General features: G+C 50.6%; 12 protein-coding genes across 12 annotated transcripts; 7 read left to right on the top strand and 5 right to left on the bottom strand.

Annotated features, from left to right (window-relative positions):
* Positions 1–246: 246 nt before the first annotated feature.
* ATNIH1004_004196 (cytochrome P450) lies at positions 247–1936 on the top strand (the record flags this gene model as incomplete). The annotated part of the gene is made up of 3 exons (XM_033568866.1): positions 247–545; positions 601–1407; positions 1495–1936. 3 exons carry the CDS (start codon positions 247–249, stop codon positions 1934–1936), a joined length of 1548 nt encoding a protein of 515 aa, XP_033427672.1.
* Positions 1937–2733: 797 nt separating this feature from the next.
* On the bottom strand, positions 2734–3426 carry ATNIH1004_004195 (uncharacterized protein; the record flags this gene model as incomplete). The annotated part of the gene is made up of 3 exons (XM_033568865.1): positions 2734–3020; positions 3156–3185; positions 3234–3426. The coding sequence occupies 3 exons, from the start codon at positions 3424–3426 to the stop codon at positions 2734–2736; spliced, it is 510 nt and encodes a 169-aa protein (XP_033427671.1).
* A 2270-nt stretch (positions 3427–5696) lies between these two features.
* Positions 5697–6670, top strand: ATNIH1004_004194 (uncharacterized protein; the record flags this gene model as incomplete). Its single annotated transcript, XM_033568864.1, has 6 exons — positions 5697–5801; positions 5867–5881; positions 5955–6019; positions 6077–6199; positions 6248–6279; positions 6333–6670. The coding sequence occupies 6 exons, from the start codon at positions 5697–5699 to the stop codon at positions 6668–6670; spliced, it is 678 nt and encodes a 225-aa protein (XP_033427670.1).
* Positions 6671–8082: 1412 nt separating this feature from the next.
* Positions 8083–8631, top strand: ATNIH1004_004193 (GFA family protein; the record flags this gene model as incomplete). Its single annotated transcript, XM_033568863.1, has 3 exons — positions 8083–8203; positions 8266–8474; positions 8551–8631. The coding sequence occupies 3 exons, from the start codon at positions 8083–8085 to the stop codon at positions 8629–8631; spliced, it is 411 nt and encodes a 136-aa protein (XP_033427669.1).
* Positions 8632–9844: 1213 nt separating this feature from the next.
* On the top strand, positions 9845–11503 carry ATNIH1004_004192 (Zn(II)2Cys6 transcription factor domain-containing protein; the record flags this gene model as incomplete). Its single annotated transcript, XM_033568862.1, has 1 exon — positions 9845–11503. One exon carries the CDS (start codon positions 9845–9847, stop codon positions 11501–11503), a length of 1659 nt encoding a protein of 552 aa, XP_033427668.1.
* Positions 11504–12243: 740 nt separating this feature from the next.
* On the top strand, positions 12244–12868 carry ATNIH1004_004191 (uncharacterized protein; the record flags this gene model as incomplete). Its single annotated transcript, XM_033568861.1, has 2 exons — positions 12244–12814; positions 12861–12868. 2 exons carry the CDS (start codon positions 12244–12246, stop codon positions 12866–12868), a joined length of 579 nt encoding a protein of 192 aa, XP_033427667.1.
* Positions 12869–13766: 898 nt separating this feature from the next.
* On the top strand, positions 13767–15751 carry ATG22_2 (MFS transporter; the record flags this gene model as incomplete). Its single annotated transcript, XM_033568860.1, has 3 exons — positions 13767–13923; positions 14005–14280; positions 14367–15751. 3 exons carry the CDS (start codon positions 13767–13769, stop codon positions 15749–15751), a joined length of 1818 nt encoding a protein of 605 aa, XP_033427666.1.
* Positions 15752–15819: 68 nt separating this feature from the next.
* On the bottom strand, positions 15820–16261 carry ATNIH1004_004189 (uncharacterized protein; the record flags this gene model as incomplete). The annotated part of the gene is made up of 2 exons (XM_033568859.1): positions 15820–16117; positions 16164–16261. 2 exons carry the CDS (start codon positions 16259–16261, stop codon positions 15820–15822), a joined length of 396 nt encoding a protein of 131 aa, XP_033427665.1.
* A 1086-nt stretch (positions 16262–17347) lies between these two features.
* LXR1 (SDR family oxidoreductase) lies at positions 17348–18148 on the top strand (the record flags this gene model as incomplete). The annotated part of the gene is made up of 1 exon (XM_033568858.1): positions 17348–18148. One exon carries the CDS (start codon positions 17348–17350, stop codon positions 18146–18148), a length of 801 nt encoding a protein of 266 aa, XP_033427664.1.
* A 381-nt stretch (positions 18149–18529) lies between these two features.
* ATNIH1004_004187 (uncharacterized protein) lies at positions 18530–22421 on the bottom strand (the record flags this gene model as incomplete). Its single annotated transcript, XM_033568857.1, has 10 exons — positions 18530–18613; positions 18670–18785; positions 18865–18880; positions 18935–19132; positions 19195–19409; positions 19469–19612; positions 19670–20169; positions 20226–20267; positions 20325–20470; positions 21051–22421. 10 exons carry the CDS (start codon positions 22419–22421, stop codon positions 18530–18532), a joined length of 2832 nt encoding a protein of 943 aa, XP_033427663.1.
* A 2232-nt stretch (positions 22422–24653) lies between these two features.
* ATNIH1004_004186 (TPR domain protein) lies at positions 24654–26345 on the bottom strand (the record flags this gene model as incomplete). Its single annotated transcript, XM_033568856.1, has 1 exon — positions 24654–26345. The coding sequence occupies one exon, from the start codon at positions 26343–26345 to the stop codon at positions 24654–24656; it is 1692 nt and encodes a 563-aa protein (XP_033427662.1).
* Positions 26346–26987: 642 nt separating this feature from the next.
* Positions 26988–27399, bottom strand: ATNIH1004_004185 (small nuclear ribonucleoprotein F; the record flags this gene model as incomplete). The annotated part of the gene is made up of 3 exons (XM_033568855.1): positions 26988–27054; positions 27172–27327; positions 27362–27399. 3 exons carry the CDS (start codon positions 27397–27399, stop codon positions 26988–26990), a joined length of 261 nt encoding a protein of 86 aa, XP_033427661.1.
* Between the last annotated feature and the right edge of the window lie 578 nt (positions 27400–27977).

Genomic DNA, 27977 nt, shown 5'->3' with positions numbered 1-27977 from the left:
CAGAAACATGGAATGAGTCGGCCTTTGAAATTGTCACGAACTCTGCAGTCGTCATTACTAAGTGCGCTGGACTGATTGATTCATTTTGGACCCTTCCAGGCAATCCTACTGTAAGTCCCAATCTGGTTAGTTCAAGACGTCACCTGCCCCATATGTTACTGCCTCAGGAACCCATATGGCCATGAATATCCACTTCTGACTGATTAGTCGGTTAGTTACATAGTTAGCCCTGTCCTTTGCTACACAATGATCTCCCAACTCTTCTCTCCCTACGGAGCTTATTTCCTGCTGGCTCTGCTGGCCGCCTATTATGTGGTCCCCTACCTGCAGCTCTGGCGTCTTCGCGATATTCCCTCCCCCAGTGTCGCGGGCTTCACCCACCTCTGGTTGTTCCTACAGGCTCGCAAGGGGCATCGCTTCCTGTCCGTGCATGAAGCCCATAAGGCCAAGGGCAAAGTCGTTCGCATCGCCCCCAGACATGTCTCTATTGCCGATGATGCTGCCATTCCCTTAATCTACGGTCATGGAAATGGCTTCCTGAAGGCGTATGTTTCCTTCTGTTCTCTTTGTCTCGCCGTTCTATCTCTCTGATCGTCGTAGCGATTTCTATGATGCTTTTGTTTCCATCCGTCGTGGTCTATTCAACACTCGCGACCGCGCGGAACACACCCGGAAGCGAAAGACTGTCTCTCATACCTTTAGTACGAAGTCTATTGGGCAGTTCGAGCAGTACATCCATGCGAATGTTGAGCTTTTCGTCAAGCAGTGGAACCGCATCTCCGACACGCAACGGAATCCCAAGAATGGCTATGCGACCATCGACGCTCTTCATTGGTTCAACTACCTCGCCTTTGACATCATCGGTGACCTGGCTTTCGGAGCCCCCTTCGGCATGATCGATAAGGGGCAGGATATCGCCGAGGTGCGCAAGACGCCGGACTCGCCGCCCTCCTACGTTCAAGCTGTCGAGGTCCTCAATCGTCGCGGAGAAGTCTCCGCCACGCTTGGTTGCTTCCCGTCCCTGATCCCCTTCGCTAAGTACTTCCCCGACCGTTTCTTCAAAGACGGCTTGCAGGCTGTCGAGAACCTGGCCGGTATTGCGATCGCCCGCGTCAACGAGCGTCTCCGACCCGAAGTTATTGCCAACAACACCCGCGTGGACCTGCTGGCCCGTCTCATGGAAGGCAAGGACAGAAATGGCAACAAGCTGGGCCGGGAGGAGCTGACCGCTGAGGCCTTGACTCAGTTGATTGCCGGCTCAGATACCACGTCCAACACCTCTTGTGCCATCCTCTACTGGTGTCTGCGCACCCCGGGCGTGATTGACAAGTTACACGAGGTCCTGGACGAGGCCATTCCAAAAGACGTTGACGTTCCCACTCACTCCATGGTGAAGGACATTCCCTAGTATGTCTCCTCTTTCTCCCCTCTCCAATTATTACTGATCCCAGTCCAACTCTCCTTGCGACTCAACCCCAGCTAACCTCTATACAGTCTTCAATGGGTCATTTGGGAAACTATGCGTATCCATAACACCTCCGCCATGGGTCTCCCTCGTGAAATTCCCCCCGGTAGCCCCCCCATCGAAATCTCTGGCCACATCTTCTACCCTGGCGACGTAGTCGCCGTCCCCAGCTACACTATTCACCGCTGCCAGGAGATCTGGGGTCCCGACGCCGAAGAATTCGTCCCTGAACGCTGGGATCCCGCACGTCTCACCGCGCGGGCAAAGGCCGCCTTCATACCCTTCAGCACAGGTCCTCGCGCTTGTGTCGGCCGCAATGTGGCCGAAATGGAACTACTTGTGATCTGTAGCACGGTATTCCGGTTATTCGACTTCGAGTTGCAGCAGAAGGGTCCCATGGAGACAAGAGAGGGCTTCCTGCGTAAACCTGTGAGATTGCAAGTTGGTTTGAAGAGGAGAGCTATCGCTTAGTTTGTCTTTGCTGTTCTCCTCTCTCTATTGTATTCGGTTGATTTCTTGCCGTATATTTAGCTCCCCACGCCCCTTTTTGCATTTCGCGTTCGGAATCCTTACTTAACGAATACTCAGTTTGTGAGGAATATAGGCATGATCTAGGGGAATATTGATGATGATGAGATGAAATGAGATCTCGTCGCGGGGCTGTGAATATTGACAGTCTTGAAGATGTCTGACTCCAGTCTCCCAGGTGGTCTTATTGTCTTATCTAGCAGGGAGCTAAAGACAGCGCTGAAGAGCCACTCCAGTGCCACCCTGAATGTTCCACCACTTGGACTATTGTATTATAAGAGAATCTGTAGAGGACGCGCCACCCCTCTTTGCTGAGGTGTTTTGAGAGAGCGACGGGAGAAGGTTAAAAAGCAACGAGATGGGCGCTTCCGAACAAATGATATCCGTGTCAATCGTGAAAATATGACCCGCTTATACAGCTCATCCTGTTGGCGGCCATATGAAACCATAAGGTTCCGTAGGTGGAAACATTCCGTCGTCCCCTAGAGACTATTCGAAATCTGAGAGGAATTTATCGGCGAAGTGGACCGGATCCTGTCTTTCAACAAAGCCAGCTAGTGAATCGGAAGGTTCGATGCTATCTCGGTTAGAGAAAATAGTTCCAAGGCCACGATTCAGCTTATGTGTAAACAAACAAGATAATATAATGCAGACATACTGTCTGACATGTTACCCTGAGAAGAGCACATGACACGACACTGGGGATCGAACCTCGTCCCGCCACCACCAAAGTGTATCCACTACGAGACTTGCAGCGAGTCGGCTGCGGATTCGACGAGCAGTATATTGGCTGCCATTAGATTTGCAAAGGCAGTCGTGCTATTCCAGAGCTGACTGAACATCGTAGCCATTTTCGCGGCAGGGTTGTTCTGTTCCACTGACATCTGCCGAGATAGATTGATTGCACCAAAAAATGACGTCTTGGCTCTCTGGACATCTAGTCCACTCAGTACGCTGCCTTTGAGTACGCGTAGGAGGCATGCTGAAGCCAGCATCAAGGCGAAGACCGTTTGGACAGGCAGAGTTCCTAAACTGGCAAGCCTCTGGCTTAGAGTCTGTATGCAGCGGACAATGGTACAAACTGTAGCCAATATCTGAGAAAGACAGTCACTAGACAATACAGTATGACTCTTAAAGAAGTGAAATGCTTGAATGTTCAAACGACACGCCGCAACGTAAAACTGGCCATCGTCTGCAGAGTTGTTAGTCAGAATCAAATTAAGCCATGCTACAATCTCACCTGAGTTCGCCGCCTCTGCTTCCAAATCAGTGGCTTGACTCTCGAGGGTACGAAGAAGAACATCCAAGCTTCGTTCCTGGCCTTGGGACATGGACTGTACTCCGAATTCCATCACTGCTGCACCGCATCGTGCAATCAGATCGTGGAGCTTCAGACCGAATACCAGTAATGGCAAAAGTTTTCGAAATAACATTTGACGCTGGGCTGTATCCTGCGGGGAGCTCCTTTTAGTACATACACTAATTCGATTTAATAACATCAACCATCTGTCCAGGAAGAGGGCACTCACAGCTGGTATACAGTAATACGGTGTGCCCAGAGCTCGGAGCGCCGGGTTTCTTATGGGGACGGAATCTTGATTCGAGAGAATTCATGACAGGGCATGGGAATATGAAGTTCATTTTACATCACTAAGTGCAGTTGTAGTTCACCCGACGCAAAAGTCATATCTGGTTTGTGTTACACTTCGGAAAGGGCCACGTCAGAATAATCAGCAATCTCTGGATAATGTGCCACTGCAGCGTTGGTGATGCGATCTAGAGCAGTGCCATCTCCATGATGTTTTGCGAAAGCGCCATCAACAGTGTCGGGTTTGTGTATGTTCTAGATGCGACACCAATCACTGTGCAGAACAGAAATGGAGACTATGTATAATAGGAATTGGGACATGTGTGAGGATCCAGGATTCTCCTGTAGCCATTTCTGACCTTGGCAGAGGCGGGCCCAAGAGACCAGCCGAGGGAGAGAGTCCCTGTTGTAGGCAGGAGAAAGTTGCTGATTATGACTGAGGAGTTGGTTGTGAATCCGTCCCATTGCTTAGATCATGAGCCTCCCTCTGCGCAGCGGCTCTCAACATGGCGATGTCTGAACGAGGGTGATCACTTTGAGAAGACCTCAATTTTCGACGTAGCTCAACTGTCTCCTGCTCTAATTCAGACAACCTCCTTGCTTTCATCAGGCCTTCGCCAGGAGTAAACTGAACGACATACTGGCGTTTGTGCTCTCTCTGAAATGGGTTGGATATCAGGCATCTGGAACATGGCCCTCACGGCGGAGGTAGGCATCACATTTGGCCTGGAAAGAGATATTAGGCGCAGGTCATTACGACATATCGAAATGGTATCCAACTATCTTTTGCTGCCTACACTGTGTGCAGGCTTTTTTGCCACGTTTGGGCGATGGCCTGAGTGGGTTTGTAGTAGTGAAACTCTCATGTCTTGGTACATTCCAAGAAAGACGTATAAGGGATCGACGAGGCATGATTACCTTTCTGAATCATATTCATCCTCTAGCAAGTTCTGGACGTGTATCAGATCACACTGGGGAGGGAATTGGGGAATTCCAACAACACTAACTGTTTAGTGGAGATGGGTAGTAGTGCGGAGATAACACAATCTCTGAGGGTTGTGAGTCGAAGCATTTGCTCATTCCCACTAGTATCATGGGCCAAGGTGTGTTCTCTATTGCACTAGTTTCTAGTATTTTTGTTTAACGCGTACTTTGTGTAGATTTTAAACCATTAGGAGATGTCTTCAGCAGACAGCCTAGCAACCCTGATTAGCCCAATGGCTGACAGCTACAGGCTAGCAGTTCAGCCTGATGCAGACATAATGGGCTACTATATAAAAGATAAATAATGAAATCTCCCTTACCTTAGATCCATTGGATACGTAAGTAAAGTCATGATGTGACACATGAGGATGGAAGGTTATTGGATACGGCATATTATACAGCTGCTTCCACCAAGAACGTTTCAGAATTTGGATCTTTAAGCAGAGGCCGAATGCACTCTTTTACTAGCTAAATTATACTATATGAATAATCCACCATGTCCTGAATAGTATAGCGTCAAAAGCTTCAACCCTACCGTATTCGGCAGTAATCCCTATAACATTTCCCGATGCGGACAACCACCAGCCCATTGGTGGAGATGGAGTGTTTGATATAGCGATTGATGGCTTGGCAGGTTTGAAAGTGAGTCGTAGGATGATTGAATCATCTCAAGACTAGAGCTATGAGCTTGGCCCCCCCACTTCCTATCATTGTCCTCGGGGAATTTTCTGCACGCGTCATTCTCGATTGGTGGAGAATAGCATCTGAGTGTTCGGCCTTGGTATTCTGGCTCTCGGGTTAGAGGTCGCGCTGTATCAGACTTAGTATGACATGATTCAGGACATGAAGTCCAGCACTTGACATGGTATAGCTGGCGATTTGGAATGAATGGTGTCGGGACTCGATGCTATATAAGGTCCTATTTCATCAGCCAAGGCATGAATCCTCTGGCTATCTTTCTTTCTCATACTGAATAGTTTAGGGCCTTCGCGAGCGAAGGCCCGTTTCTTCTATTCTTTTGTATAGCTTCTACGCCAACATGAAGGCCATTCTTTCTCTTGTTGCCGTCCAGCTGCTAGCCAGCTGCTAGCCAGCTACTGTTCCGCACTCCCTACGCAAGACAATGGACTCATGCCGGTCGCCAGCAAGCCATCCTGGTCCACGGCTGGCTTGAAGCGCGCCAGTATCACTAACTCCTGGAATCCTCCCTCGAACTTGGTGACTCCCCTCAATGAGGTAGGGCCGTGGAATATTCCACTTTCGCAGATACGGTGGTATAGCATTAACCATTCCATAAACAGGTATGGCAGCACCAGGTGGATACTTACAGCGACCCTTTTGGCTTCAAAAACTAACGGCTATGACCAGGTAATCGACGGCAAATGAAAGATCAGCTATTGTGTGCGCTGGGATTCCACTCAGTCGGTGTCTCAAGCCCAGCGTTCCGATGTCGAGTCCGCAATACACAAAGGGTTCAACAAATGGATCGAGGAGCTCGCGTGATTCGATAGTTTCCCATACGATACCGTGGACTTCAATGTTGTCGGATGGGCCGTCAAGGACAAGACCCTCCTGGGAGGTGACACATCCGGCATTGACATCTACACCACGACTGACGTCGGTGGGATTCCCGAGTGTGATCCATGATGCGGCAGGTTCTTCCTTCCGAACAGTGATTATAGCACCTGCGAGGCCGGCAAGGATCGTCACTATGGTAAGTTGGCTCATTCGTTATTTGACTGGCATATGATGCTGACTACTTCGCAGACCAAAGTCTCTGGCTCACGGATGGTTTTCAGGGTAGTGCGGGTGGTGATTGGGGCCAGCGTGTCGGACAGGCGTATTTCTTCGAGAACCTGAATGCTGAGAATATGCATATCTATCTGCATGAGATCGGTCACACCTTTGCCTTGGACGGTATGTCTTTTTTCCGTCACTGGAATCCAGTTTGGTCTAACAGTGTCCGCTTTGATCTCTATGACTGGACTCCCGCCGGCCAGAACAGCTTCATAATGCTGGCCGGCAGTGCCACCGAGATCACCGAATTTGAAGCATGGATGGCGCGTGACTGGTGGCGCCATTTGAAGTCTCGCTATAATTTATAGGACAGAAATAGCATAGATCTTCTGCGAAGAGTATATCAGCATATATTTTGCTACGGATGGCAGTATTGCTAAAGAATCAATGCAGAGAAAGCACTAAGTGCATATCAAAGAGTAGATAGAGATATTAAGGTGAAGTAATATAGACGAACAAAAGAGTGGAAAGAGGGAAAGAGAAGATGAAAGAGATAGACAGGAGCAGTGAAAACAGAACAAAATAGTCAATTTTCCGCAGCAAATATGTGATATTAACCAGCTAGACAGATATCTAGATTACTATTCTGCCTTCAAAGTATGTATAACCCATCTCTTTCCAATCATTCAAACATAACCCCCTAATGAAGTCAAGTCCCATATTAACCCGTCCACTGCAGTCTTCCGATCCAGCAAATATCACAAAATCAAATAAACGTCCTACCGAATCACCAGTCCCTAGACAGCTGCGACCTTAGCTACTCCGTTAGAAGGTAGCTCAATTGGATCACCGTCACCGTCAACGGCTACGATTACGGACCGTCGCACAAAACCAGAAGAGTTGTGCTCATCTTGAACAACAATCGGCCGGCATTGTTCGGAGTTCCCGCCGAGAGAAACAACAGGGGAAAAAAGAAAAAAGAAAAAAAAAAGAAAAAGAAAGAAAGAAAGACAAGAAAAGGGTGCCTCCTTGTTTTCCAACCAAGATGGGCCCGGGGACAAGTCATCGGTCCGTGAGGGGCTGATCTGTTCGAGTTAGATGCATGGTTAGTGGGTGGACTAGATATGCATCTGGGTTGTCCTATTGGTTTTTTGAATTTTTTGTATTTTTCGTATTTTTTTTTTTTTTTCTTTGTCTTGATGGGGTGGAGATTGAAGTCTATGTTTCGCTTCAATTCTAGATGCTGCCGGGGGATGGCCCTGGTCGACGGTATCCGTCATGGTGGACAACCCATTCATTCTCCTCCATTCTTATCCCCCGAGCCAGTCAGTGGTATCGTGGCGGGCGCAGTCGAAGCCATCGAAAGCCATCACGGACTAAGCGAGGAGAGTTTGGAATCGCTCGGTTTGAATCCGATCTCTCACGGTCGGAAGACAGCAATCATGCGGGGAAAGAGAGATATCAAATGGAGAGGTCGGGATATTTCCGATACGGAGTCGATGCAAGCAATACGGAGTACTCCGTAGTATTCTCATCTCAGCTCTCTCAGCTGAGATCCCAAACCTAGATGATTCCAAATACTGGATTGCGGCTGGTCGATCCATGGCGACGATTTGGAATCCGGTGAAGTCTGAGTTCGCCATGACGCAACGCCGCATTCCATGACAAATAAATCCCTAGGTTCGACTGGAAGACGGTCGAATTTAAATACCTCGCTGTCGGCCCCAAGGTCCTCGTAAGCACCTTGTTAGTTTTGTGCTTTGTTATCAATCCAGCGATCATGCCTCTGTCCGGTCATTGTCTCTGCAAAGCAGTCACGTACACTGTCGATGTCGATCAACCGATCATCACGGGCTACGATCACTGCGACGATTGTCAACGCCAGAGTGGTTCGACTTATTGTACGTATCCTTCCAGGTATCTTCTATTGTCTATACGTGGAGACATTGTTGACAATGTCCAGCCCTCGTCGCCGTCGTCCCCAAAGATAAACTCGCCATCGACGGTCCAATCAAGAGATACACCGGTAAAGGATCCTCCGGAAAGGCGGTCCATCGCGTCTTCTGCTCCGAATGTGGCTCTCCCATTGCTCATGACCCGGACGCGGCCCCGGAAATCATCGCCCTCAAGGCTGGCACACTGGATACGGAGATCAAGAAGACTCTCAAGCCTGTATGCATCCCATCCCATTTCCCCATGACGTCACCGTGGCTTTCTTTCAAGCTGACACCGGTCGAACTTCTAATAGGATACGGAAATCTGGACGGTGAGCAAGTTGCCCTTCTGTCAGGAGCATCTGGCCAAGCCGTATGCGCATATGCCGGAGTAAAGTGATTCAAGGAGAAATAGCCTAGGCATACCGGGATACAATGGATGGTATGATAAATGGGCAATGACACCACAAGATGAACTTAGATGTTGAATGAATAAGCACTTTCTTTTCTTCCCTTTGCTTTTTTCCTTGATTTTATTTTTCATTGACCTTCTCCTCCAACTGTAAAGTAGTCTAATGATGGTTGCCGCATTAGGCATCAGAGATGCCGATATGGATTCTATATCAGACATCAAGAACAATTCCCTCGAGTAACAGCGGCTGTGTCCAATATTACTGGCCGTAGACGACATATTCCTTTGCAGCTCAATGTCGAATTCCGTCCACCATACAAAACATCACCCCATCCTCCATAGTCGTACAGCTCTGGTTCTCATATCACTCATAATTTTACCACCTACCTTACAACTTCCCTAGACCGAGCGCTAGACCGGAAGCCCACCAGGAAAGCTGCAAATAAACTTCGAACTGACACATACAAACGTCTCACAGCGACGTGGTCGGTCCATGTCGTGCCGGAGGCCAATTCGGCACTATGCCACCGCATGTGAGAGAGTATCCAGAAGGGTGGGAAGCGTGCAATGTAGGACGAACCGCGGGTTAAATGGTTCATTGGGGATCGCTATCAAAGACACTCCACTTATATCTCAGGCTGAGGGAGATCAACGGTTACACCTGGATTTCAAACGGTTTCAACGGGGAGATAGGAATCCCAGGTTCAGTTCTCGGATAGTGGACGATAGGGGCTTATGTCCACCGCTACAAAACTAAAGAAAAGGGGACAACCGGCCGGTTCATGGGAGCTCGGTCGTAGTTGCACTGATCAACGCCGTGCGTACCACCGTCCTTGCCACACCTGCATATCTCTGCCGTGTTTCTATATCTATCCCTGCGTAACGCCCTACAGGTAAAAGGGCCCAGATGGGGACTGAATGTGGGACATAGTCCATGTAACCGCTGAAGACCAAAAAGACTAAAAGGAAAAATAAAAATCATGCAGTGTTATTGCTACCTGTGCGGTGTTTCCGCTGAGCCCGGAATACACTTCGTCTCCGGTGGTGACGAGGACGCGATGGTCCGTGGGTTCAAAAGGGCGTTCATCCACCGTGATCATAGTCGGGTCAGGTAAAGAAAAACCCTTCCACTCGTATCTCTGCCTTGGCCACGGTGCCTCTCTGTATCAGATTGTCTTGCTACGAATTCCTGCGCCATGAACCCAGACAGGCAATCGAGGTCGTCTATGGACCCGCTTCCCAGAAGCGTCAAGGTTCGTTCCACATGCAATGCCTGCCAGCAAGCCAAAATCCGCTGTAGTCATGAAAAGCCATCCTGTCGACGGTGCCAGAAGCATAGGATTGAATGTATCTACAGCATGTCCCGACGACTGGGGAGGCCGGCAAAGAAAAGAGAGTCAACACACGACAGCCAATCTTTAAGCCAGGAGCCGTCGACATTCCCTCGTCACCAGCCGAGTAGAAGGGTCCGAAGTCCCAAGAAGAGCAAGGTGAAAGAAGAGTCGGTACCAGACAGCCTCAATGAGGGACACTTTCATGGTCCCGCGGAGAAGACGGCTCTTGACAAAGGCCTTCTCGATGACAGCATAATTGATGACATTGCTATCGAGGATACAGGGCTGCAAAGCTCCTCTTTTCTAGATCCGGGCGAAGCATCCCCCTTTCCGGGTCCGTCTCATATCCCTTCCTCGTGTGCCTATGACATTGCTAACGTACCACCCCCTAAAGCCTCTGATACCATTGATCTGTCCCCGGATAGCTGGCTACAAGACCTCGTTCCCATCCAGCCACCGGAGATCGGATCGGATCGGAACCTCATGCACGCGATGGGTGCCAACAACATAAACTCAGACGGAGTCTTTCCTGTAATTCCAATGGAAATCAAAGATCTACCCTGCTCGATGGGTGTAACAATTTCCTCCCCTCGGCTCCAAGAGCAACCTATGATGACAGGCTGTGATGCCACTGACAGAGTTCTCCCTTCTCTGAATGGCGATCGGTCGGACTGCACCCAAGCCATGGCTAGTGTGCCCCCATCATACGTGGAAGATCCGCACCATGATCTCCTAGTATGGCCGCAGGCTTTGTCCCCGTCAATGGAAGCATTCCCTGTCAGGCAGCCGGCAAAGATGAAACCAGTGGAGTTTTTGGCCCCGAGTAAAGCTCCAAGGCGTGGCCACGAATACAATCATCAATCCGATGATCACAGGATTGATCCCCATATCTTGATTGCTACTGCAGCCCGTCAATATCAGTGCCAGTGTCACGAACAAGCAGTTCATGAACTCATGCAAATGAACCTACTTGTCTCTCGCACCGGATCGATTGTTACCATTGACTCTATCCTCAGCTGCCAGCGAGTCCTCCAACAACTGACTGACACTGTTCTTCAGTGCGGCGTCTGCTCTAAAACCATGGTAAACCTGCTCATAGTGGTGGTTGTGAGCATTGACAGCTTGGTGACGACACTTGAAGCTATCACTTCTGTCGAGAACGGCTTGGTGGACGGTCTGTTCTGCGAGCACCCCAACTCCCGTATCCAGGAGAACCGTCCCGAAGGCAGTTCTAGTGGTAGGCGGCATAAAGGGGACGGAATGCATTTCAAGGCTCAGGTTGAGGCCTGCCCTCTGTTGGTGGGGGGATTTTGTGTCCCTGCCGACGAAAAATTCACTTTTGTTCAACAGGTGTTGCATGCTAGGTTGTGTGGATTACTGGGCACTGTTCGTCGAATCCAGTTCTTTACTCAAGAGGTTCATACCATTTCGGCGTCACAAGGCAAATTAATCATGATGATGGAGACTGATCGGAAGCTGCGGTTGATCATGATGAAAATGAGGATGCTGACCAGACGATGATGGAGGGATGAATGATGTGAATGCATGTATGCCGATTCTGACTAACTAACATTCTACCATGTGGTCATAACCATATAATTCTTTCCGAAAGACGTAACATTTGCGGACAAGCCCTGTCTGATCACGCTCCTTGGCCCTTCCAGTAGTGTAAAACACAAAACAGCCATGTCTTTCACACCATCTCCCGGTGGCTGGCATGGCATTGCCAGCAGAATGCCCGAATCACCGGACAACGCCGGAACTCAGGCAACACACGCCAGCTGTGACGTCCGATGTGACCACTCTTCCTCCCATTTGCTCTATCAGGTTATGCCAGTCACAGACGATGATCGTCACTATCGACAGCTGTGCAACCTCCTAATGGCTTCCCATGTTCCACGGTGAACTGGCGCCATAAGGAACGGACCAACAGGCCGTGTGTCCTGCATCTAGGACGAGTGTAATGTGAGGCGGCATTCCATGGCTATCCGTTCCCAAGCGCCCAAGGTCTGGGCTCTTATTGGGCTAGGATCAGAAGAGATCAAAGGACACTATGAACATGTTGCAACCTTTAGGTCGAGTTTGCCTGTTCCTAAAGGAGAACATGGCTGCGTGATTGCTGGCTTAGGAGGCAGCTGCCGTCAGTCTTCTGAGATAAGTAATAGCGACATGTATCAAGTCTGTTGATGGACCATGCACCCACCTCTCCTTCATCCGCGGAAAGGGGGGCTTACAGAGTCTGTTCATGTTTTCTCACGCCTATGGAGACCGAAGGTAGCTGCCAGTGTTCGATCAACGCTCTGCAGACCTTGACCGAGCTTCGTAACGTCCACACTGTTGTGGAATTAGGGACTATCCTTGACCTGGTTCATCGCGTTTACAGCCAAGGCCAGGTTATGCTCCAGTGCAAGGAGTGTAGACAAGCCCCTTCGTCGTCCATGGTCACCATTCCGGCACTGGCGGAGCAATGCCTTTCTCTCTTCGAAGCCGTCTGTTTGGCATACAGTATTACCCGCCAGAACACGCTTTTTGACCCCAATGCGCTGGCATTTGAACAGCCTCTGCCGCAATTCATCTGTATTCGCAGCAAGGTCCAGTTGGGAGAGACTGAGATGGATGAAGACGACTCCGGAGTACTGGTGCGGATGCTCTTGAGTCGCAATCTCATCAAGCTTGTCGAGCTCTTAAAAGCCCTGCGGGAGGTCCTGCGATCGCTATCCAAAGAAACTCCGCCGTCGCACCGAACGGGGCCTCTCCGAGCTTGCGAGTCGTCGGTTGAGTCCACTATCCGCCGATTCGCAGTTTTTATGGAGCAAATCGAGCTGGATCCCAGTAAGTCTGTCGTTATTGCCTGGGTAGCGGCAGCTAATTGCTTCAGTGTGTTGAATCAACCAACAAAAACAGAGCAAAAGATGTGCCTGATGGGATCATATTTAACAGTGCCGGGCTGTGTTGATTTGAGGCGACTTTTCAATGTAACCCAGGAAAGAGAAGAAGGCTAGAAGCTGAATGCAACCCCGTAAATAAACAGTATAATTAGTGAATTCTCCACGGTGGCAAGCAATCCTATTCATTGTGCTACCTCCATATCTATTGACACCGTTCAGTCTGTCCAGGATCAACCTGGCCTGGAAGAAACTAAGGTCCTTAAGAGAGGGCGGACTATTCGTCCGGGGAAATCAAGACCACAAATGGCCCCCAAGGTTGCTGGGAAGTTGTAGGCAAGTTGTAGAACCTCCTCGCGGGTGAAGCTGACTGTTGTTTGTATCTCGCTTGGCTACCTAAATAGGAAGGAGTTGCGCCTTACGCTCACCAGAAGCAGCCACAAGGAATCGAACCTACGCTTGCCGCTCTAGGTGTCTACATGCACCTAGGGTATTTATTAGGCGTCGCGAGACCACAGAAGTGCCAGTTGAAGAACTGAAGCCTCGATCGCCAGGTTCTAAGCAGCCGCTCTTGGTAAGAGAAAATGTATCTGGTACCTCAACCGGCCCCTCTTGCGCTATGCCGGATGATGTCACTGGTACAATCTCCCGCCCCGTGATTGGCCCATGCTTCTATAGATCGCAGGAGGCCAATCAGCGACGACAACAGTTCCGCTGCTTCCGTAGATAGCTGAGTCAGGCACTCTTTCCTGAGGCATCCACTGCGTAATATTCCATGGTCGCAACTTTCGTGATGTTTCATTTTCCGCAGCAGATCTACTCCTGCCATGGTGTTGTTGTGAGGATCTGCTCGACTTTGTGGCCCTCATTCCCTCTTTTCTCCCTTTCCGTATTGCCAAATGGCCTTCGCCTCTTCTATACCGGGCTCTCTGCCAGAGGCTGGGCGACGCCCTCCGCGCTATCCTGGCGAGGATACCACACCGACAAGTCGACAAGAGATTTGGGGATGGTATGCCTATGGTATTGCGGCGGAGGTCTTTGCCGTCTGTGGCGTAGGTATGGAGCTCTATCTTTTTTTCTTAATTTTCTTATTATTGTTTTATCCCTCCGTCCACCTCAATACTAATCAAAGCATAGGCTCCTTCCTACCTCTCACCTTGGAACAACTGGCACGCGAACGAGGGACCTTCAAATCCAGCCATCTCCCGTGTATAGGGCCGGGCTCTCCTTCTGCTACTCCTGGAAATGGAACCGCTCCGGCGCTATTCCGGCGCGATGGGACAGACGAGCAATGTGTAGTCGGGTTGTTGGGTCTCCAGATTAACACCGCTAGTTTCGCCATGTACACCTTTTCTCTGGCAGTGCTTGTCCAAGCGCTTACCTTGGTGTCATTTAGCGCTCTGGCAGACTACGGTATGGTCTATATTTGCCCTATTCCATGACCTTTCGGCTGACCGTTGACGATCTCCTTGCTGGTTCTTTTTATTCTTTCAATGCAGAGAATAACCGTAAAACGCTTCTGCTGGCATTCGGGTTCATCGGATCCTTGACCAGCATGTTGTTCATAGTGATCGCGCCTCCGGTCTTCGTCCTGGGAGCGCTGTTGGTGGTGATTGGCGTAACCTGCCTCGGCTCGTCTTTTGTGGTCCTCAATTCCTTTTTGCCTGTTTTGGTGGCCAACGACCCGTCCATTCAAGATGCAACCAAGGAATCGGAGGAGGAGCTGCACCAGCTTGATCCCAACGGAGACTTTTCTCCCCACAGCGATTCGTTCGCTTGGAACGAGACCGAATCCGGAGCTCATGCTTCCTCACGACGGGGGCCGGGAGACACATCGAAGTCATCGCCGGAGCTGCAGCTGTCGACGCGGATTTCGTCCAAGGGAGTAGGTTTGGGCTACTGTGCGGCAGTTTTGGTGCAGATTCTGAGCATCACCCTCCTCTTCACCCTGTCGAAAACGTCCATCCCCAAGGCCTCGGGGACGCTTCCTATGCGACTCGTGTTGCTACTGGTGGGGGTCTGGTGGTTTTCCTTCACCATGGTGACGCGGCAATGGCTGCGCATCCGCCCGGGACCCCCGTTGCATTCGGCCACGGCTGCTGGTGGACACAGCCGTCGCTGGCGCGCGTGGCTGGGACTGGTGGCATTTGCTTGGAAATCGTTGTGGAAAACCGTCAAGGTCGCGGTACAGCTTCGCGAGGTACTAATTTTTCTGGTGGCATGGTTCCTGTTGTCAGACGCAATGGCTACGGTGTCCGGCACGGCGATCCTATTCGCGCGGACGGAGCTGAAGATGAGCACCCCGTTGATCGGATTGTTGTCGGTCACAGTGACTCTCTGCGGTATGGCAGGGGCGTTCCTGTGGCCAGTGGTGTCACGGCGCTTTGGACTCCGGTCCAACCAGACGATCATGGTTTGCATTGCGCTGTTCGAACTCATCCCTCTGTACGGCATGCTGGGTTACATCCCACTCTTCCAGCGATGGGGAGTCATTGGGATCCAGCAGCCGTGGGAGATTTTCCCTCTGGCGGTGGTGCATGGGGTGGTCTCTGGGGGGCTGTCCTCATACTGTAGATCGTTCTTTGGACTGCTGATCCCACCGGGTAGCGAGGCGGCGTTTTATGCACTGTACGCAGCGACGGACAAGGGGAGCTCGTTTATTGGGCCGGCCATCGTGGGGATGCTGGTTGACGCGACGGGCCAGGTGCGGGCCGGGTTTTTCTTCATTGGGCCTTTGATCTTGATGCCAATCCCCTTGATCTGGATGGTGAATGCCGAAAAAGGTCGGCGAGACGCAGTTACCATGGCAGAACACATAGCGAGGGGAGATGGAGGGATTGAGCCGACCGAGGAAGCCGAGAGCTTGCTCTCTCGGCATCTGTGACGTATGCATGATAGATGCAGTGATGAGTCTATATATAGATATCTAGATAGCAAATCAAATATCAAGCACTACATCTTGCACCCACTCCTCCCTGTCTCATCCTTGGGCACTTCCTCGTACGCCGCAAACGTGGACTCGCTCATGAACGGACACCTCCCACGAATCTCAGGGCCCTTCCAGACCAAAACGACAGGGACCAACGACAGGGCCACGCTGATGAAGCCCATCAACGAGCCGGCCCATCCATATCCCAGGTTCTCGAACAGCTGGTACGAGGCCAGCGGCGACGCCGCATACCCCTCATCAGCATCGGTCAAGTAGTTCACCACGGCCATGTAGATGAGTAGATCCCCAGCCCGGTGACTGCTACGCCACAGGTCGGCACGATCCAATGCACATCCGAGAAGCTTACCTAGCCGTACCAGAACAGACCTCCCGCGAAGAGCAGACTCCCCGAGATGGAGGTGTACAGCCGTGCTTCTGGTATCGGACGACCAGGAGATTCAGCATTTCTCCGCGCCTAGCGAAAATAAATCATATCCTAGAGAGGATCAAGATGCCGATGAGTGCCCCCACGGAGATAACCAGCGTAGCGAAATTCTGCGCAAAGGCAGACGGAAAAAGCGAGACGATCAGTATAAAGGAGGCGACTAAGTAGTTAGCCGGGCATGCGACCGGAGGACTCGGTCAGCGACTCAAAGATCAGCGGCCAGAAAGCAGCGCCTATGTTCCACGAGGTGATGGCCCAGGACAGATTAGGGAAGGGAGTGTTTTGTATGTGAAATTGTTTGTTCCATGAATTTATTACCGGCGCTGCAGGAAGCGGCGGGGATGCCAGTGAGGATGGATCTATCATTATGAGTTGATAGAAGTAGAAGGGACGGAGAAAAGAAGGGAAGCAGAAGACACATGATACACACGGTAATGGTCAACGTCCATGTATACAAGGTACTCCAGTTGAATCTAGACAGTCATCAGTCATCAATCATCAATCATCAATTATCAATCAATTATAATCATTCACGCACGGATTACCCGGATCATCTTTCCCTTGCTAGGGATGCAGTTCCAGATCCTCCTATCACGCAGGTCATTGTGACCAACCACTCTGACATGACGATCTCGATGGAAGAACGATCGCACTCTGCATATTTCAGTCCTGAATTATATACATGTATTCATATATCATCCATTTGAGAGGTGCCAACCCAGAAAAGAATCGTCAAAGTCGTTGGATGCGAGGTACCAGCCCGACTAATGGCCGGGCGGTCTGTTGACATGACTTCAGTATACTAGAATGGTATACTACCCAGTATACTATCTATAGTTACTGCTTCGATATTACGGTCTACTCGGTTTATATGCGCGATCGACAACTTTATTGGCCATAACAGGTCTGAAAGCATCTCATGTCGTCATGGATTTAACGCATTCGTCCCATTCAGTCGCCCGGTTTGCTCGGATATCATGACATCATACTCCACCGGCTCACGTATTTATACTCCTGTATACTCCTCTTCATTAATCCCATTCATCCATCCTCCATCACTCCATTCATCAATCCACCATCCATTAGTATTCATCCAACCTTCAGAAATGCCCGTCTCCATCCCCACAGCTAACTCCCTCCTTGAGCTTTTCAGCCTGAAAGGCCGAGTCGTTGTCGTGACCGGCGCTTCCGGTCCACGTGGCATGGGTATCGAAGCCGCCCGGGGCTGCGCCGAGATGGGCGCCAACGTAGCCATCACATACGCCTCTCGCGCCGAGGGGGCCAAGAAGAACGTGGAGGAGTTGATCAAGACCTATGGGGTGAAAGCAAAAGCGTACAAATGCGACGTGGGCGACTACAACAGCGTCGAGGGGGTCGTGCGCGATGTGATCGCGGAATTCGGCCAGATCGATGCTTTCATCGCCAATGCGGGTCGTACTGCCAGCAGTGGTATCCTGGATGGGTCCGTCCAGGACTGGATGGAGGTCATTCAGACCGATTTGACCGGGACTTTCCATTGCGCTAAGGCCGTGGGGCCCCATTTCAAGCAGCGGGGGAAGGGCAGCTTCATCATCACTTCTAGCATGTCTGGTCATATTGCCAATTTTCCCCAGGAGCAGACCTCATATAATGTTGCTAAGGCGGGATGTCTTCATCTGGCGCGCTCGTTGGCTAATGAGTGGAGGGACTTTGCTCGTGTGAATAGTATCTCCCCTGGGTATATTGACACGGGTCTGTCGGACTTTGTGGATCAGAAGATTCAGGATCTCTGGCTGTCGATGATTCCTCTTGGTCGGAATGGTGATGCTAAGGAACTTAAGGGTGCCTATGTCTATCTTGCGAGCGATGCGAGCTCCTACATGACTGGAAATGATATGCGCATTGATGGAGGATACTGCGTACGGTGATCGGGATACTTTGGTTTATGAAATTCGATGTATGAATGAGATAGTACGTATGAATGATATATATGGTTTCTATATCCCATCTTCCTGTCGAGTGTCTATCTGCTATGTTCGTAGCGGACAGATTGGGAGTAGAGAGATACTTGCATACTCGGTCCAGATGCATACAAGATAAACAAGATAGGTGATAAGATAATCATCGTTGATTCAATGTCTACACCGGCACTCAATATGTTTTCAATTGCATGTACAAGAATCAAACACTATCTATAGAGGCAACAGTTTACTATTCCCATAGAACAGACATACGAATAGTCATCGATATAGATTATAGTTGACACTATCAACATCGGCCTACAGCCACCACATCCTCCACTGACCCGCCTATGCATTGTTGGCGCAAGAAAAGCTAGCGCTACTGGGATTGTCGTGGAGCGCCTTTCCAGACACATACAGTCCCAGACCACACTAACATCGTCAATACGGAGACCAAAAGCAAACCGCAGATCGAGTCCTGCACTTACCAGACAACCCCCAATGCCGACGATAATCAAGTTCAGGATCGTCAGGGCGATCTTCCGCCCTGAGGAAGTATATCGTCCGTAGTTCAGGAAGAGCCAGAAAATCCCACTCATTCCATCTGTTCGATATCAGTGTCATTCTCGGGAATGTATATAAATACAAATGTGTACAGAAAGGGAACACACATGTAAACCAACTCGCAAAGAGTGCCGTCTGCAGATTCCGCGTTAGCTTACCGCCAGTCTGGTCAACGAGGGCTCATCTTACGATCAAACTCAAGAGGTTGTTGAATACTGGAATCGCCTCGGCAATGATCCACGCCAGCGTCCAGAGCACAATGCCAATCAGCACCCAGGTGCCCAGCGATACCAGGTTGCGCTTCTGCATACGATCGGTGCCGCGGAAGAGACGCACATAGATGTACTTGCATGCGACGTGTCCATTAATGACGCCGGCAATCACAATCTACTAGCCTGTCAGGTCGGAACAACCACACGAGGTATAGAGATGGATCGCATGTCACTTACAGTCGGAATGGCAATCCCGTAGGCGATCTTCGAGATCAACGGGCTGGTCGATCCCAGCGCCGGGGACTTCACGTCCTTCCCACCGTAGTAGTAGATCACGATGGCCGTGACGGCGTACATGCTCGTGTCGGTAGCTTGCAGCATATACAGCGTCTTGGGGTAATCCGTCGGTATCGCCATCTCCGAGATGAAGCCGAAGAAGGCGACATGGCCGGCTAGATCCGGTTACCATCTCGTTCCCCTAAGGAAACAATAGAAAAGAGTGCAGGCCTACCGTAGGCAAAAACAATGTTCGTCACCGCTAAAAAGCCCTTATACAGGCTGGTATCCACCGTCGTATCGATCTTTCCCTTGCCCGGGCGCTGGATCGCGATGGCGATCATGGTGATCAGCACCGCGGTCAGAATACTGATAAATGCTGTCTCCGCATTAAACCCGACCGTCGAAATCGCAGATCCATCGGAAGATCACTCACATGAGATCGACATCCACGACACTTTTTTCAGCGTGCGCGGCAGGGCCAAGATGAAAGAAATGATCAAACCGACGACACCAAAAACAATAGAACACGTCCCATGGTCCGTCACGGTATTCATCATGACGATGAAGGTGAGGATATGGCTGCCCATGATGAAGACGAGGAAGAGCAGCTGAGCGGTTCCCAGTAACTCACGGCCGAAGCTCCCCATCATGACCTCGCCGGCGTCCGCCATGCTATGTACATGAGGATAGCGTAGCTTGAACTGGCCGATCACATAACCGGTATAAGTCGCAACGATGCCAAGGCCCACAATAAGGACGACAGCCCTATAGGAGATGAAACGTGCCACAAGGCTTGTTATCAGCCACCCAAGACGCCAAATGTCTTGAGACGGGAAGGCAGTGCCAATGGAGAAACTCACGGAGCCAAGCCGAGCGTCGCTACGGCCGACGGGAGCGACAAGATACCCAGGGAAATGGTTTCGGCGATCATAACTATCGCATTAGATTTAGCGAGCTTGGAGGTGCATCTCGATGGCGCTTAAACCTACTCATCCCGCATTGCCTGGTATGGAATAGAACGGTTAACGAGGCTTCCGATCGCCAGGACTGAGTAGTACATTGGAACGAACGGCGGGAGGAAAACCTACCACCAATGCAAGGTGCGATATTTAACCTCAGCAAACTCCTCATTTCCAAATGGATCATCATCATAGTTTGGGACGGGATCCTGGTACTGATGTTTCTCCTGTTTAGCCTCACGGTCGGGGAAGTCATCCGCCCGATAGATGGACGACTGCATGGTTAGTGATGAAGGTAGCCGGGAGGACAAGGAACACAAAACAAAATAAAAGGGGAGACAAGGACGAGAACAAAGTTACCACATGGGGGCATAGCGGAAAGATATGAAAAAAGCCACGTTCAGGCGAAAAAGCGCCTCCACGTCAGCGGCACGTCGAAATGCGACACAACTGCGGAGAAGAACGGAGAAGAATACTACGATGGCCAGTCTGATCCAGCTGAGCGCCTTCCTTCTCCAAGGATTGGTGGCGGTTAGGACCGCTAGTGGATGAGCCATGGATGATAGATGGCCCCATCCTCTTCACGTGGAGAGAGCGAAAGAGAGAAAGTCTGGGGAAGAACTGGAGAAATGAAGACCCGGAATGGGGGCTGCATGTTGGGAAATCGATCGCATTGGTTAATAGAAAAGGACTGGCATTCGCTAGGTTCTAATAACAGGCAGCCAGTTTTCACTTGGCTCATCTGGTCTATGGGGTATTGTGTGACGTCCATCCAAACCAAAGAAAGGGAGGAAGAAAGACAGAAAAAGGGTGAAAGAAAAGAATATCATAGGTCTATCATGTCATATCTCATACCATCGTTGCAGGGCATTCCCGGTCGCGCAGGCGCAGTTGGATCCCAGCCTCGACACATGCGGTGTGCAACGTCTGTGCCATCTCGTAAACCCGCGATTTGATGACCTTCTCGCCGCCAGTAGCCGTGTCCGCCTGGTATCCAGATGCATCCTCGTCCTCCTCGTCATGAAAGAACCCTTCGATATCCAGCTGACGCAGGCCGAGGAACCGGGTTTTCCGCTGGCCGACCACCAACTTCAGTTGTCCAATCAACATCCCCAGCGACTGCTCCTTGCAGCCCTCCACGGCCAGCGATTCTACCGACGGCGGGAGGACATCAGGTAAAGCGGTGGATGGTTCGGGCTGGTACCGGATATCCAGCAGGTTGGGCAGCCGGATGCGGAGGTCCTTCAATACGGTGAATTCCACCAAGGGCCCAAACCACTCGTCATGAGTCTCATTGGCCCCGGTAATCGTGAAGGGCAGGTGTGTCCCGTAGCTGTCCAGCCACAGCGTCTGAAGACTGCCTTTGCTTCCGGCCAGCGACCGCGCAAACGCCGCCGGTTGGTAGGCCTCGGACTGCAGGTGGGAATCCGAGTGCTGGTATTTGAACGACTGGAGGGACGAACAGGAGGCGATCAGTCCTTGCATCCCCTTGGAGCCATTGCTCGATTGCAATGTGATCTCCGAAATCTTCGAGGTCCCCGTGGGTGGCCACTCGCTGCTGGGGGCCTGGGACTCGATCACCGAATCCGCCGTCAACGTTCGCATACACGGTAGTTGGAAGAAGGGGAGGATCTGGGATGGTAGATAGCTGCCGGGGCTATCCCCCTCGGTCTCCATGTGACGTAGCGACACTTCCTGCAGCGCCCCGAAGGCCGGCTGGCTGTCGAAGGGCCTCTCTCCCTTCATGGCCCGCTGCAACGTACGGTCCAGGTACACGCTCTCCTTAGGATACACCAGCCGGAGCTGCCTGACGTTGGCCACGAGCGGCAGGACAAGGGCAATCCACGCCTCCTCGACGCTGTTGGCAAGATCCTGCTCCCATTGCACATGCTCCTCCTCCGAATGGCTGACCGCCTGCGCCCAGTTCTTATATAATGTCCAATCCGCCTCCCAAGACGATGGGAAGGGAGGCGGAGAGACAGACGTCTGCTTCCAGTCTTCAAAGTACATGCTCCGCACAGCCCGAGCCAGCTCGGGTCGACGCAGAATGGCACCTAGGAAAGATCGCGTTTGCGGACCATTCTTCAAGGTCACCATTCGATACACCAGGCGCAGGAAAAGGTCATGAAAGCGACGGCAGACAAAGACCAGACGGTAGCGGTCCCGGTGGTCTTGCAAAAACTCCCCGACCAGGAGGAGGACGTCATCGGGCAGAGGGAAGGACATGGTAAAATAAAGGGACCGTCTACCCCGGTGTCACGGGGAAACAATACAATTGTGACGGCCTTTCGAGGATGGGTCAGTTGATGAATACAATCGCCCAGACGTCACGACGGGCCATTCTTTAATATGGCCACCCGCCAAGCGATAAGCTTAACATCCAGCATGGAAAATTCTTCTGCTTCCATAGCCCTAACAGTTAAGCCCTTCCATTCCCGAGCGATCATTCGAAGAAAAGGGAAAAAGCGGGCCAAATGGGACACCCAGAGCCACTGTGGGCGGATTCGGCGGCAGACTTCGGAATCTTAACTGGAGATCGCTTGACTTGCTTCAATCCACGGTTCCCTCTCACTGCGGACCATGGGGGACAAATACTATAGGGTTAGACCGTTAGAGAATTGAGATTTCAGTCCCGCTGAATTGATGACCCTCTATTCTCCACTGCGGCGCACATTCAATTGCTATTCATACAAAAGAGATATGTAGATAGATGGGCCGCATCCATGGCCAATCCATTTCCGTCATGTCCTGCAGTGGATCTACTCGATTAGAGCGATGAAGTATCAATTAACCCGATCCCATTTGCCACAAAAGCGACCACCAACGTCGGATGGGTCTTCATCACGACTTTCAGGCAGTGGATGTGCGACGATCCTGATTTCACATTTGGGATTAGCCCATAGATGATAGTCGGCCCCTGTAAACTTCGCATACGGGACGAAAAATGCAGACAATTCATTTTTGCCATTGAACCCGCGGGTAGATGGAGATTTTTTAGGTTCTTCCTATCCACATTTGCGGCAAGCTCGGAAGAAACCCGTGGATGCTTATACCGAATTGAGTAGCTGAGACATTGTTCAAACAGTCTGGTCCCGTCAATGGTGACAATTGATTATTAAAGCGGTGTCTCCTCACGTTCTCATATTCTCATGTTCTCATATACTCCGAAGAAGTCTGCAAAGTCGTACGAAAGAAGAGTTCATAGACTCTGAGACAGTAGACCTGACTGTACTCCGTATAACCAACACAACTACTGGGGCGTACACATCTATGAAATTCAACCAAGAGTGGACGATGCATGACGAAAGAGCACAGCTGACGTGCAGTAGTCCAGCTTGAGAAGTGATCTAGGAAAGCATCGCGAAGTGGAAGTTCACCACTGATCGTCGTGGCCCCTGGCCAACTGTATAGATGCCCCGTCTTTTCAATTGTTATTACTCCGTATGATTATTGTCCTTGCCTCTTGCAACAATGTAAAAATCGCCTCGGGTCTTCCAGAGTTTGCAGTCGGTGGATCCGGAGTCGGCAGGCCTGCTTCTTCGGGCGAATAAGTGGACTCTTTTGCCATCTCGGTGGATCTGGCGCCGACCTTCTACAAATAGCAATCTGATAATCTTCAACGCACTGTGCCACCGTGAGTCGCATCTGTCAGAAGGATTTAGTGGGACATTCGATGCTCGAAATTTGAGTCAGCTTCGCCGCGGGGTCCAAAATCGCTACGGGGGGAATCACAGAACTGCCATTTTATCTCATGAGCCGAGGAAGAATGAAGAACTTATCGTCAACGCCAGGACTGTAAGGTATTAGCATTGTTTCCTTATTAGGAGATGATCTGTAGCCTTACCTAGTCATAGAATAAATGCAGGAGAACGCGTCTAGTATTTACTAGAATGGTCGTCTGCTTGACTACCTCTGCGTTATGGGTCATTTCCCGTCGTAAGCTGACCAGTGACACGGTGATTTTCGGAGACTGCAGGAATTTGACAGCAGTTTAATAATGATCTTTGTTAACGAAATTCAAAAACGGTTTTTTTGGGGGGGGTTGACCCTTGACACTCTCTGAGATGTTCGTCATTCTTGGTCCTGGAATAGTGCCTGATATTTGGAGCTGGATCCTCCTAAATCGCAATTAAGACTCCAGGGCACCCCCTCCCATAAAATAAGAATGAAACACCAGAGGGTGACATCATGGACAAAACCACACTTCTGGGGTAGAGCTGAAATGCAAAGTAACCATGAATGTCAAGAGAGAAGCTGCCATGTGAGCGATTTATTTTACATCATGAGTGATTTAAAGGGATTGACGCTGCCTTATTTCAATTTATGCATGCCACTATTAACAAACGTCACGTCACGGTATAGTTTCAGCCACAGGTCAGTTGTTCATTATCAGAGAAACATAGCTCATACCGAACTACACCATTGTTCTGGTCCCATAATGAGTATGAATAAACATGCCTACACTATCTCGGTACTCCGGCGACAAAAACAGGACGAACAAATCGGGACATCAGCCGTTGCTGCCGCCAACTTCAGTTGTTGTTGCACGATGTCTGCCTCGCCGGTCCGGCCAAGCTTCCTCAAACACTCATGGTAGCCATGCAATGCCCAGACATTGTTGGGGTGCTGCAGCGGTCGGGGCAAAGTATCATCCATGCCGAGATCTGCCTTGTACACTGCAGCTGCGTCTTCAACGTGTCCTTGCTCAAGTAGAAGTGCGCCATATGCATGTCGAGTCGGCTGCATCCATCCCCACGGCTCATCGTAGGGTAGCCCATCATCCAAAGCAATCGATTGTCGCAGGTATTCAAAGGCGGCTTGGAAGTTCCCGCGACGATACTCAAGCTCCCCGTCCAACATGGCACTTGCAACCGCAAAAATGTCCACGCATCGATTGTTGAACAACATCCGGCCGGGTCCAACCCGTTTCAGCGCTTCCCGAAACAAGTTCCGTGTGGTGTCCGCCTCATCTACCTTCCCCGTAGCAGCCAGTGCAACTCCCTTTGCGTAATGTATCATTGCCGTCGTCACGCAATAAAGATCGGGATCCTGTGGGAGCTCCAGTTCAAGAATGTCACGCCACCGCCCGAACCGGATAAGTACATGTACTCTCATTGAGAGAAACCCTTCTAGCCAATCAGCCATTGGGGGGGATTCAACACGGAGAAGCTCCTCGGGGATCGACGATTCCAACTCTGCCACGGTGTCCAGTGCAACCCTAGACTGGCCGGCGAACATAGCACCATAGATGCGAAAATGGTAGTTATGTGACCGATAGAGAGTGTAGAAGTTGACAGGGCCTGCACGGGCGAGAAACCTCTCGTCCGCCTTGATGGCTTCAGAGTTGGACGCGACCGCTCGTCGATAGTCACCGCATAGAATATCAAGGTGACTGGGCATATGGTTGAGATGCCCAGCATCAGGCACCAATCCACGCAAATAGTCTGCGGCCGTCAGTGCCGCTTCCGGTGCACCCGACATCTCCATCAGATGGATGTACATGTGCAGAAGGCCTGGGTGGCTTAGAGCTCCCTCTTGCGCCAATGCCCGGTCCAGCACCGTCTTGATCTCGTTGGTGCGGGCGTTGGGAGCTGGCTGCCCAGTCTGCAAGTCCCACAGCTCCCACGGGGTGAGATTCATCAAGGCATCAGCATATAGCGTTGCAACGTCCAAGTCATCCGGGAATCTCTGGTAGACGCCCGTCATCGCATCCGCATAGCCCTGATTCCAAACTGAGCAATCACCTGTCGGCTGACCCTGCGGGTATCGATGCTGAAGAGCTTCGATGAGTGCCGATTCCACGGCCCTCGCTATGACTATATTTTCCTTTGCGTCAGCAACTGCCTGATGAGTGCGCTGTACGGTTATCTCCAGCTCGTGCTGGTCAAAGAATTGCCAAGGTTTGTTGTAATTTGGGCCCAATGTATATGCCAGGCCCCAGTATGCCATGGCGCATTTCCGGTCATGGGCAATGGCTTGCTTGAAACAGTTGGCAGCTTCTTCATGGTTGAATGCATAGGTCCAGATAAGCCCGCGGTCAAACCAGGTTTGAGCCTGAGGGCTTGAGGTGCTCACTGGTCGATGGAAGGACCCGAGGTTGTAGTAAGCGTCCGAGGGGTTGATCGGAACCTGTTCATTGTGGCCGCTCATTTTGACCCAAGTGTCTGCAATAGTCATCTGTCAGACAGAAGCACGTTTATCGTCAAGCATGCCCTGGCGCTGTGGATGTGAGATGGTGAAAGTCGAATGGAAGCCTACCAAAGTGGGGTCAGTTCACGGGATCACGAGAGCAGTGGCGCTACAGTTGCAGCAACATCAGAGACAACACAACTATATCCATATACACACACTTGCAGGGGATATCACAGTAGTTTTCCACTCTATCTATTTGGCTTAGGTGGCTGAGTAGCTAACGAGAACATTTAGATGTGTCCATGCCACACGTAGTTGGGTAGACCGCACAGCATTGTCTTTTCCAGAGCTAGAGGGCGTTTCAAATCAAAGAAGGCCGGGAAAAGACGCGTCTTCTGTTCCTTTCTCTATCGTGGTCTGCAGAATCCGCACCGCCATATCCCCCAAATCATATCCAGAAGCCATCATTGAAAACGCCTCGTGCAAGAAACAAGGAAATAAGATGGAGCTTCGATAATCAGTTCATCAAACTCCTTTAGTGACTTTTCTCTCAACCATCTTCGCATACATATATCTTCCCGGTGAGTAATTAGCTGGTATATGTATCTTCACCCGGCCTTCACTCGGTGTTTCGTAAAGGACATCCACTCGCTCGGCTCTCTACCGCAACCCCAGATCTGTCATCTCGACACTATCTGCTGAGCCCATCCAAAGGATATTATTGCACCTGCTCAAGCATCTCGTTAGCATGAACCTTTGATAGAGTAAACCCGACATGACCGGTCACGGCAGGCAATTGTCAACAGAATTATCCCCGTCCTGGCAAACACAACATCAAACGCACCTAATCAGAACGAGACCCAAGGTACCCGTGTTTTTTCCATCAATGAATTCCTCCGTATCCCGCAGCAGCACGTTCATGTACGAGTCGATGCTCTCCAGCTTGCCCTTATATTCGGTTTGACCCCATTTGAGACGGATTATGAGTTCGGTACCCACCCTGCAACATAGAGTCAGAATAAAAAGTTTCCAACGTTGTTTGCGCACGGTTATGAAATCGGAAGGTCGACATAGCAGCTAATGCAGCTGTTAAAATCCGGAACGGGTTGGAGGGCCTACCTAGCCTGCAAGAAGGGCCGAGGATTGACCGGTTGGAACTGCAGAAAAAATCACATTAGAATATTCTACCAAACCAGCGGGTAGCATAGACTCCCAGTAATAATAGATACAAAGGGAGAGAAGGGATACGAACACTCATTGTTCAGATGTTCTGCTCAATTTCACTCTGCAGGTGCTGGAAGGCGCGATACTTTGTGGTCACTGACAGCAACACAGCCACAAATAGCAATGACCAGCTAGATAGGAAGTATTCCTCCTCCAAGAAAGGCAATGATTCTGGTGGTGTGTTGGACGGGGATGCTCGCAGTCACCAATTGACGGAAGGTTCTCCGTCCGCGAAAATGTGATGTGCCCACAGAAATGGACCAATCACAGCGATGTATACTCTACCGCCTTCATCCCAGCCTTGGAAACATTGCGTTTTATGTGATAGAAAATCTCTTTTCTCCAGAATCAGGTCACTTATTAAAATAATACATAATTGACTTGACCTACCACAAGGGACACTGATGCTGCTCTCTTGTCGCCAAA

Source organism: Aspergillus tanneri (genome assembly GCF_003426965.1).
Source record: "Aspergillus tanneri strain NIH1004 chromosome Unknown AapTan_3_pilon_pilon_pilon, whole genome shotgun sequence".
NCBI classification, from domain to species: domain Eukaryota; kingdom Fungi; phylum Ascomycota; class Eurotiomycetes; order Eurotiales; family Aspergillaceae; genus Aspergillus; species Aspergillus tanneri.
The sequence above is the reverse complement of the archived record's forward strand: the minus strand, read 5'-3'. Positions and strand labels throughout refer to the sequence as shown.